Raw genomic sequence first — 11,532 nt, 5'->3', positions numbered from 1 at the left:
AGTTCGGCCAAAAATCAAATTTTCACAAAAATCCTCAAACCTCTGTTTTCATTAATTCACCATTCAGTATCAACTTCCTTTGCTAAAAAATCAGCACTAACACATACAATATTACAGCAACACAACTCTACACCCATCCATCACCCATCCTACCTCAATTTTAAACAATTCTCATACATGAACTTCACAATTATACCAACAAAATCATCAACAATCCATCATCTATACATATTCATTATTATCAACTTGCCAATAATCATTAAATCATAATTTATCATTCTATTTCCATTCTCAATATCAAACAACAAACCAATACTCAACCTAGTTCAACAAATACCATCAAGGCACTAAGCAATTCATATACTCATGCATTCCCACCTATCCTATGGTTATCTAACCTAAGTTTTCACAAGACATTATATATTAAATACGAGAAAGCAAAACCATACCTTGGCCGATTTCCTCTTATAACCCAAAGATAACCCGTTAAGCAAGCCACGAGTTCCACTTCCAAAATCCAGCCTCCACAGTCACCAAGCATTCAACATCCATAATTAAGCTCCAATTTACATATATACACACCTAACACATATTATCACATATACATATCCAAAATTCAATACCCAACACACTTAATCAAGGAATTAGCTAGGGTTCTAAGAGTCTCACCTTACTCAAGTACCAACGAAGCAAGATTAAGCATTTTTCTCAAGCTAATCGGATCCTATAACAAAAGAATCAAAATCTCAACACCTACTTATACAATTTTAAAAAATTTGGAGAAGGAATAACTGAGATTAAAACTGAGACTTCCTTACCAAATTAGGCACTGAGCTTTGTAGAGCTCGACGCTGCAGACGTGTGGCCGCAAACGGTATGGCGATCGGAGCTCGGAGTGAGAAGATATGGTGGTTTGAGTCAAAGCCAAGGGTTTTGTTCTCCTTCCCTTGTTCTTTCCTCAGAAGCGTGTTTCTCACGAGGTTGGGAAGGAATGAGCTGAGCTCATGGTGTTTGTGGAGTGTGGGTTGGGCCTTGGGCCAATACGGGATTGGTTTGGCCCGTTCAGCCCAATCTTGGGCCAAATTTTTTAAAATTAGTATAAAAAATTTTTATTTTAATTAGCTCTACCTCATTAAACTATAAAATTCATATCTCTAATTTTTTTATTAAAAATTAATTTATTGATTAACTATTTGCTAATTTTTACGGGGTTTACATAGTGTAGGAGATCCACGAAGGGTGTTGTGGACATCACTTGGACGGAAAAGCATTAGGTTAGAAGGTCATTAGAGCTTAATATTACTGGCCCACTATTATTAAATATGTTATGGAGTATGTAAAGAAGCGTCAAAAGTACCAACTCCATGGTAATTATCATCAAATCCCAGCTCATAAACTCGTCTCTATCATTCTGACACAACCATTTGCAAAGTGGAAAATGGATTTATTAGGTCAATTCCCTCAAGGGACTGGTCAAGTAAAGTACCTAATAGTGGTCATAGACTATTTCACAAAGTGGATTGAAGATATGCCGCTAGCGAGCATCACCTCAAACTAATGTCAGAAGTTTGTTTGGGGAGAAGTTCTTGGTAGGTTTGGAATTTCTGAGGCAATCGTCATAGATAACGGGATGCAGTTCACGGACTCCTAATTTCATGAACTATTAAGTGGACTGGGAATTCGGCAAATCTTTGCCTCAGTAGAGTACCCTCAAGAAAATGGACAGACTAAAACTACAAACAAGGTAATTCTGAAAGGGTTGAAGAAGCGATTAGATGACGTTCCAAGATCATGGGCTGATGAGCTATGGTCAGTGATATGGTCCTATCGTACTACGACTCAGTCCTCTACTGAAAAAAGACCATTCTGACTTACCTTTGGAGAAGAAGCAATGATCCTAGTAGACATTGGAGAGCCCAATCCACAAATGCTTCTTGGGAGTTTGATACAGCATGAAGGTCTTGACCTAATTGATGATGTGAGGGAAGCAACCAACCTAGCAGAACAAGCCTTGAAGCAAAGAGTTGCTAAAAGGTATAATACAATGGTAAAATCAAAGAACTTCCAAGCAGGAGACTTGGTATTGAAGCAAGTTGATGCCGGGACCTCGGCATCCCAGGAAAAGTTGGCTCTAACCAGGAAGGTTCCTTTAGGGTTAAAGAGAATCTGGGCAAAGGGGTATACAAGTTAGAAAACCTAAATGGTTCCAAAGTCCCAAGAAGTTGGAATGCTGTTCACTTGAAAGGTATTATTCTTAGGAGCATCTTGTAATAAAATAAATGAACTATTTTCTATACACTTAGGTTTTTAAAGAGGCCTGATCACTTTTTTAAAAAAAAATCATTAATAATACAACGTGATCTAATTTTTGAATGATTGTCATTTAAATTGCGTGCATTATGTCGTTATTTAATTTTTCATGTGTAAGTGTTAATAATGGTACTACGGTATATCAAATACCTATCCATAATTGAATTTGAAGCCAAACGGCCAAGTAGTAATGAATTTATCAACAAGCATCGATGAATAGGTGCATTAAATGCTAGTATCGGAAAACAGTAAAAGCGCAAGTCATGAAATTTAAAAGGCAATAAAGGTGGTAACGACTTAACCTATCAAATTTTGTTTAAAAGTTCCCAGAAGAGATAATGATGTCCCGAATAAATAAGAAAATGTTTGTCCATAAAAGGTAATACGAATTGCCTAGTTCAAAACACTTCGAACTTTCAAAAAAAGGAATTATAAAATTTCTACAGCTTTTTCATCTGCCACTTTCTTGAAAACACTAATTTGGGAGATGTCCAAGTCGGGAGCTAAGAGTCTGATTTGGTCAAGGATGTTCTGCTCGGCATCAAATATCCTATCTACAATAGCGCGCTCAGCTCGCTTATCTGATGTGTCGAAGGTTTCAATTTGAGTCATAAGCTCGAAAACTTGTTTCTTCAGATTTTCCACCTTCAAATCTAAAGAAGACTTTGCCTCCTTCAAGTTTGTTACTTCACCTTAAAGGTGGTTTGCTCCTCTTGATGGACGGAAAATGAAGTGTTTAGGCTCTTAACTTACGAGTTAACATTGGAAGTTTCTCTATCCTTCATCGCGAACTCAGCACAAAAGTTCAAGATCTCCACCTCGGCGTCTCAGATATAGGCATCCGAGTAAAGGAGCAACATTTAAACTCGAGGAAAGGTGTCCTCCAAGGGCATCTTAGCAAGTCCCAATCGGGTATCCTCAGTCAGTAGGAGTATGTCCACAAAGTCAACAGCCCAAAATTCTTTCTCCAAGACACAACCAAATGAAGTCGAAGAAAGGACATCAGAAGGCTCTTTACCTTTTTTCTTCGGCCTTTGCTTCTCTAGAAAGTTGGCAGGGGAATCTTCTTCCAAATTATGGTCTTCAGAACCCTGTCCTTCTTCGCTTCCTTCAAACCTGGGAGGCTGTGGCAGATTGTTCATTGTGCTCGACAAAGACACCCTGTTGCCACTAGGGTTAATCGGGAGGTTGGATTGAGATTGTAACCTTTTCTTCATAACAGCAATAGCTACAATTCCTCCAACCATGGGGACTACTAAAAGAAAAGATTTTATAAGTTCATAAAGTTGGAAGAAAGTAATTCAAAATTTCGAAAACAAGGGCTGAGAACATAAAATTTGCTAATGTTGTTTTGAGCAGCATGCTCGTCAACTATAATATCTCTCAAGCTTAGGGGGAGTTCGTTCCATAGACTAATGAGCATGTTAATGCTCACGAGTTTGGAAGCATTAACGCTATGAACTCAGATTTTCGAGGATGAAACATTAAAATTCTAATAGAGCTTTTACCTTTTTTATTCTTCTAAAGTCATGAAAAAAGGTGTTGTACCCTCCACCCTTTCAATTTTAAAAATTTTTTTCTTTAAATCCGTTGTAGGATTCCTAAAAAAGATTAAATATTCTTCTATTAGGATTACCTCGGAAAGAGACAAACCCGTGGCCTTAGAAACTAAAAGGCATGGTTAAAGTAAAAAATAAAAGAAGACTTTAATAGAAAGTTCGAGATCTAAGAATGAACATAACAATTCAAAGCTGCGAATGATAGCCCAGCTATTCGGGTGAAGTTGAGAAGGAGCGCATCCAATGTGCTTCAAGACGTTCATTTGAAAGTCAGAAAATGGAAGTCGGACTCCAAGTCGAAAAAAAGGGTCTCATACATCCACAGCCATTTCGGAGGCGTTTTGGGATGTTCATTTATATGGCATAAGTATTCATTGGACCCGGAACCAACAGTACATATAAATTACCTAAGTCGGAGTTAAAGATGACCCCGGATTCTTCTAAGTTATCTAATTCCTCTTGGGTAATGAAAGAAGGTGTCGATTTCACTTACTCAGAAACCCAAGAGTAGATATACACCTCGAGCTCACTACCTGGATTGGTTGGAGGCACGGAAATAGGTCAAGTCCTTGGGCATTTGGAAGTGCTAGCACGCTCACGAGTTACAACAACCTTTTTCCTCAGCATCTCAGAAAAAATCTATAGGGGTATCACCACTATGTTACAAAGAGAAAACTTCGAAATCTACCCAGAAAATTAAAAAAAAAACCACCAAATTCTAGAATACTCAGAAAGGTGCGAGAAAACCTAGAAATTAAATGGGATAAATAAAACCTAAGTCAACACTACTAGAATTAGGGAAAACTAAAATAGTGGTACCCCTACTATGTTAGCCTAATCTGTAAAAGTGAAAACGAAAGTCATGGAAAAAATGCAAGTGACAATGAAAAAAAATGAAGGTTGCATAGTGAAAAAATTTACATAAAATGCAAATTCTGATGGATTGAATGATAAAAAGTAAAAAGGGAAAAACCTTACTTGATTTTTGAAGATTATTGAATAATTTGATTGTTGGTGATCACGAAAAGCTAGCCTCTCTGCACTGAAATAGAAGCAGAGAAGAAGGAATGAGAAGAAAGATGAAGAAACCTTGGGGAAGTTCTTTGGAGAGAGAAAATATTTTGAGGAAATAAAAAGTGAAAGTTAAAATGGAGTTATTTAATTAAAACTTAATGTGACATTGATTGATGTAGAAAAAAATTGTAATAACCTCACAGTTCGTAAAGCGAGAAAAGTTACAACAAGCATGAAAGAAACTGAAAAGCTTTTCAAAGATTTTTCGCACTTAAAATTTAATAAATGAAAAAATCATTTAAGTCTGATCCTGTAAACTCAGGTACCCTCGACAAGATCATTTAATCGAGAAATCCAAGTTAGTTGGGACACTGTTCTAGACAAGATCAGCCGTTCAAAATCATAGTTAAATGAGAATACTACGTTACTAATTAATGGATATATTATTAAGACTAATAAAATCGTGATCTCATAAAACTAACAAATTATGACATTTAAACAGACATTACTGATAGAAAATTCCTAGAAAACCATTACCTTAGAGAGAAATGAATAAAGAAAAAGGGAACTCAACAGATAAACTTTAACAAATACTAACATATGTAGACATTTTTGACTTAGGTATCAGAATGTCTTGCAGGTAGTCTTTCCAAATTAATTTTAACGTCACTTAAATTAAGATTTCTGATCTCCTAATCTCATAAGCTTGTAACCACAACTAAAAGTACGAACAGAGGTCTTTGACGCTAGATTTCTTTGAGAGCCTCTTAGCAGTAGTGTAGTAGTCCATGATTTCATAACAGACGGCCAATAAAAGACAGAGACTATTCAGCTAATTAATATAACTCAATAATTAAAGAGTAAGATTTAACTCCGAATAAAGACAAAAATAACTATATTTAAATAGTTAAACTAAAATATGTGCAAGAAAAAAAGAGATATCCTATTTGGTACAAAAGAGTAGCATAAATTTTTATTTAGCAAAATTATTTCCTAACTAAGTCAGATCAAAAGAGTGGTCCAAAAGGAATAAGAGAGAATTGTGATTAATAATGTGTGATACATTTCAGAATTTGACTCCGAACATTCCTGTCCTGGTATTTAGCTTTCAAATGCACCCTGTTACCGTGTGATTTCTGATGTACATGCTTTGATATTTAATACATAAATGTGATTAATAATAAGGATGTGATTTTCATTTCACATTTTTGGAAACTCATATATACAAGTGGAATTTTTTGTGATGCCACTTCTTGGTTTGCTTCTCAATTTCAGCCCAAGAATTAAAGGGACCGCAACAGAAGAATAGCTGCTATGATTAGCAATGCTACGGTGCACAATAATGCCTGCAAGTTGATCAACACCACATTGGCATTTATAAAGTGATAGAGTGAGTTGCAATTAAGTGACAAAAACTACACTATTATCTATGTGATTGTGTGATGAATGGTTCAAGTCTTCCATGAAATTTTATCTCTGTTGAAGAAAACAAGAATGGAAACATGGATTTTAATAGCTTCACCAAACATCTTAGTGTACCTTTAGGCTATTTAAACGTGTAGAGATAGTTACACTGCGATTTTGAGAAACGGGATCCATCAGATCGATCTAGTTCAAAGTAAAAATCTTTTGACAAGGAATCAATCAAAAATTGGAAAGATTGATAAAAATGGTTGAATAATGTGATTTTTTAGTAATTAACTGATTTAAAATAATAAATAATATTTTATTTTTGAAATTATATATTTATATATAAATATATTATTTTATTATATCTAATTCAACTCTGATTAAAATATGGTTAATCCAACAACCGATTAGATTTTCAGGATTTACTTACACATTGTTACCAACTGACATAAGGTAGTGTTTGGTTAATATTTATGTTCTCACACATAAACACGATGACACACATTTGTTGATTGTTCTAATAAGACATAAATTTCGTTGTAACATTGTTAAATATATGTATAGAGGGAAAGAAGTTACTGTAATTGCGGAGGCTCCAAGACCAGCCCTTTCCCTAGGATCCTTTCGATAGTAATTTCCGAAATAGAGAATTGTTGCAAAGTACCACAGAGGTGGACATACAAATCCAAAAAGGAATCTGAAATAACAAGCAAAAGTCATGAGAGGCCTAAGACAAGAACAAGAAGAACAAAGTGAAGAAAGGAATTTATAAATTGATATGTAAAATACTTACGAGAACCATCCAATTCCGCAGCCAAAACATGGAAGGGGTTTGTCATAAAGTCCAATTTGCAAGTCCTCCGGATCTCTAATCAAATAATATTTTCCCTTTTCTTGCTCTGTGTCATCTGGCGCTTGAGCTGCCACGACAATTGACAGTGTTTTAGAAGAACTTGATCAAAGAGTTTGTATACTAAAAATCAACTACTATATGTTTGTATATTTTGTATTTTAACACATATTTTATATTGATTTAGTAGTTAATTTTTTATACACAAGTATCATGGTTACAAATGCTTCTAGTATCTCTCTTTACTTTTTGTTTGGTAGTTGGTACATTATCAGATCAATATCTCTAAATAGAATACAAATAAATGGAAATAAATTACCTCTAAAAATTGGAAAACTTGGTACACTTGGCCTCAAAAGATTAACATGTTTATCAGAGACTGATGTGGCCAATTCGACTCCGTTTCGCAAGTTAACAGTCTCTTCATTAGCAAGACCTGTGACATCAAAGTGAATCACAATTCATGGTAAGTGTGTTGGATCAAGTTATTTCTTCATAGTTCTAAATTCCCTATACATGAATGCTTTACAGTGAAAAGTAGTGAACACTATACAGCAATCCAAACCTGCTAGTGCAAGTGTACTATATTTGAACAGTGCCATGCATCTAACTTAGGTGCACCAATAATAAAGATCTTACATAATTGTACATCAAATTTTGGGTAAATGACATAAAAGAAACCTAATGGAGTATAATATTTCCTTAAATGTCCTGAATGGTTCTACGTTACATGCATGTCCTGAAATTAGTTTTTGTATGTCCTAAAATTAGTTTTTTTAGGTAAATCAAAGCTACTAAACTCGATTTGGACTATTCAATGCATTTACTAAATAGCTTCGATTTAGTAGGAGCAACTTCTATAGAGGTAAATCGAAATTAAAAGAGTCGAACCATGTCCAAGGTAAATCAAATCCATTAGTTTCGAATCAAAACCACTTAATTCGATTTACTATTTTGATAGACGAACAAGTAAATCAAGTACATTACAAATTTTTATAGTACTCATGACATCTTTTAAGCCATTTACAATAATTTCAAAAAATACTTACAATAAAAAATTCTAAAATTTTATAAAAATGCTTACTTTAAAATTGTTATTAAAATTTTAGTTGTCCTCGTTATAAAATGAATAATTACAATAATTTTTTTTAAAAATTATAATAATATATAAATACAAAATGAATGAACGATTTAAAAATAGGACAATCTTTATAATATTGGAAGGCAATTAATTTAAAAACGTGATTTAAAAAATAAATTATTCTCATAACTACATAATTATAAATTTTAAATACTTTTTAAAAAAACTATTCTAATACTTAGAAGTAGGGGTGGCAAGCGGGAAAGCCCGCCCCGTCCCGCCTCACCCAATGAGGCGGTCCTAGAATCTCACCCCGCCCCGCCTAATTGCGGGTTGGCGGGCCGGCGGGCTAAGCCCGCCAAAGCTCTTTTTTTTATTACTAACTACTAAATAATATATATAATTTCACAATCATATTAATAAATTTATAATTTTTAAAGGCATAAAAAATTATATTTTTTATATTCATAAACATTAAAATCGTTGTAATTATAAATATCTAATAAACATAATTATAAACCAAGTTTTCATCCAAAACATAATTATAAATATTGTCTCTAAAGTAACATAAACATAATCCAAACCACTCAATTTTTATCTTCATACTTTTGTAAGTTAGGTTGGAGGAAGTTAGGTTTTGGCCAAAAAATTGTAAAAATACCTCCTCACTAAAAAAACACTAAGCCCGGCGGGGAAGTCCGCCCCGCCCTGTCAAAGCTCGCTAAAGTCCGCAGTTTAAGCGGTGCGGGTTAGGCAGACTTTTACTATTTGGCGGTCCTAATTTTTCAGCCCAGCCCGCCTTTTTTGGCGAGTTACGCAGGCCGGCCCGGCAGGTTTAGGCCCGTTTGCCACCCCTACTTAGAACGAAGGATCTAAATGTTTTAATTTTAAGGAGGTCAGAGATATAAATATATTTTTAATTTTCAGAGATCAAAATATCTGCGAGATAAAAGATTAAGAACCTATTTGTCCTTTTCTCTTCAAATTTTTATACAAGTACTTTTTTTTACTCTAAGAAACTAATCCAAACCCACAAAAACTATTTTTTTTCGCCCTTGGTGAAATAGCAGCAAAACTCTTTCATGCTTTTGGCAGTTTGGTTTTTTAGTATATCAACACTCTACTGTAATAGTCACACTTATTCAAATTGCAACATTCGAAAATTATAGCATAATTTATTAATTAAATTATCCAGATAAGGATAAATACTATGTGTGGAAAATCATGATCAGAAACTGTTTATAATTGTCAGAGTTAGAGCAGTCAATACTACATCAAATTGATGATTTGTTTCCTCATTAGAACCTACCAACTATGTTTATGCAATTTATTTAGAGGAGTTATCTTCTTAATGATATTAAGGGTTTTTCTTCTAAGAGCAAAAAGCATTGCGTTTTTAAGTTTTTAATGCATTAAAGAATCTTTTAGAAAGTGTTGAGTACCTTTATCCATAGAAATCGGAGCTAGTTGGCAAACTCAGCCTTTTAGCTGTTCAAACAACTGCTGGAAATCCCTGTTTGACGCAATCCAATGCAATCTTAGACAAAATCATAAGTTGTGAGACCAGCATGGCAGAAGAATACACAACAGTTGCAAGATATTGCATATCAATTCCCAGAGACTATGATGTTAGAATTTTCTTCTATTGATAGTTGACTTTTGATTTTATAAAAACAGTTTAAAATGCTTAAACCTAATATTCTTGTAAATTATAAAATGATGGAGTGATCCATTTTAGGTTTTAAATGTCATGTATTATTGGGATCTCTTGTAATCTAAGTTTTTGATGGTTAAGACCTGATCATTATATATACATGTTATAAGTAAAAAATTCACCCTTTTATCTAATTTGCTAAGGGATTCATTACTTGCCACCTCTAAAGAGATTCGACAGGATGTGTGTTGTCAAGTACCGAATCCTCACAAATATTATCCCCCAACTACTTGGCTCATGAAATTCCAGAAGTATATATATAGTTATCTTCCATTAGTTACTTCAAATTCCTAGTATTAAGTCTATTAAAAATGCTATTTGTACACCAAAATCAGCCACCAATGTATTTGTGTATAAATACATGTGGTTTAATTTATTTTCAATGTGTATTTGTATTCCAACATGTATTTTATACTGGTGACTGACTTTGGTGGTTGATTTTTGTGTACACGTAGCATAGTCGTAAATCCATAATATTAATATCTAACATATGAAACTCATAAAATCTTTAAGAGAATTAATGAAATATTCAAAGAGATCCAATAATGAACATTTAGGGTGAGAAATATGTGACTTTTAAGATTTTAATATTCATGAGACCAAAAGCAGTTGAATGGACAAAACTGTTGATCATCTAAAACTCTAATAATCATGGCACCTAAGAAAAAGAAGAAGCAGATGCTAAAGCAAAAAAAGGTCAAGAACATGTGCATAAGACTAGCAAGAACACCTCTCAAAATTTCATAGATATTCTATTACTTGAGCAAACATGGATGAATTTAAATTGTATGAAGAAGTAACAAGAATTGCAGAAAATAATGGTCGGAAGAACCAAAGTTTATTAATTAGGGCAACATACACACAGAGAAATTTCTATGAACTATGAATGAGAACTTCAGAAGAAGGAAAATTAGTTACCAGTTATAGAAAAGCTAAAACAGAAATACCGAAAAAAAATTAAAAAAAAAAACTGGGCTAAAAGTTCAATTTATGTTTCTTCATTGAATTGGTGCTTGACCTTCATTTTAACATTATACAACTGAAGCTAAACAGAGTTGACTCTGATCTGTCTCTTCTTGTTGTCTTAAAATGAAACTGTGAAAACTATATACTCTTTAGTTTCTTTTTTAATATATAACGTTGCGTGGGAATGAATAATCATAGAAACTAAGTTGCCTTTTGGTTGGTCTCAGCAGTTACAACTTACTAGAAAGAAGAGAGAGTTTTTGAGTTTTTTGAATTCACTAATATGGTAAATCACGCTTTCTTACAATGCAAGTTATTTCTTATATACAACATGCTGCTAACTAACTTCTCTTGATAGAAATAACTATGATAGATATCTCTTAACAAATTCCTATCAGCTAGTAAATTACATGATTTGCCAAGTCTTTAATTCGACTCAAATGACATCTCTCCAACAAGAGTGAGTAATAGCTTCATCATAGTGTTTGGGTTCAGTGATGGAAGAGACAACCAAGAAAAACACCTTATATGCATGTAACAAGTTCTCATATAAATGATTAGACATGATTTGATGCAGCAACAGAATTTGGGAATATAGAATTGAAGACATGAACTGTTGTATTAAAAG

General features: G+C 33.7%; 1 protein-coding gene across 1 annotated transcript; it reads right to left on the bottom strand.

Annotated features, from left to right (window-relative positions):
• Positions 1 to 5,899: 5,899 nt before the first annotated feature.
• Positions 5,900 to 9,792, bottom strand: LOC107479066 (uncharacterized). Its single transcript, XM_016099219.3, has 5 exons — positions 9,667 to 9,792; positions 7,463 to 7,579; positions 7,087 to 7,213; positions 6,873 to 6,990; positions 5,900 to 6,229 (listed from the first exon to the last, which is right to left on the bottom strand). The coding sequence occupies exons 1-5, from the start codon at positions 9,674 to 9,676 to the stop codon at positions 6,167 to 6,169; spliced, it is 435 nt and encodes a 144-aa protein (XP_015954705.1). The 5' UTR covers positions 9,677 to 9,792; the 3' UTR covers positions 5,900 to 6,166.
• Positions 9,793 to 11,532: the final 1,740 nt, after the last annotated feature.

The sequence above is a fragment of the Arachis duranensis genome, chromosome 3 (assembly GCF_000817695.3).
Source record: "Arachis duranensis cultivar V14167 chromosome 3, aradu.V14167.gnm2.J7QH, whole genome shotgun sequence".
NCBI lineage: Eukaryota > Viridiplantae > Streptophyta > Magnoliopsida > Fabales > Fabaceae > Arachis > Arachis duranensis.
The sequence above is the reverse complement of the archived record's forward strand: the minus strand, read 5'-3'. Positions and strand labels throughout refer to the sequence as shown.

Coding starts and splice junctions, on each gene's coding strand:
- LOC107479066 (XM_016099219.3), bottom strand. Junction 7,214..7,462: donor AAGTTTTCCAATTTTTAGAG/GTAATTTATTTC, acceptor TTGTCGTGGCAG/CTCAAGCGCCAGATGACACA. Junction 6,991..7,086: donor TGCGGAATTGGATGGTTCTC/GTAAGTATTTTA, acceptor TTGTTATTTCAG/ATTCCTTTTTGGATTTGTAT.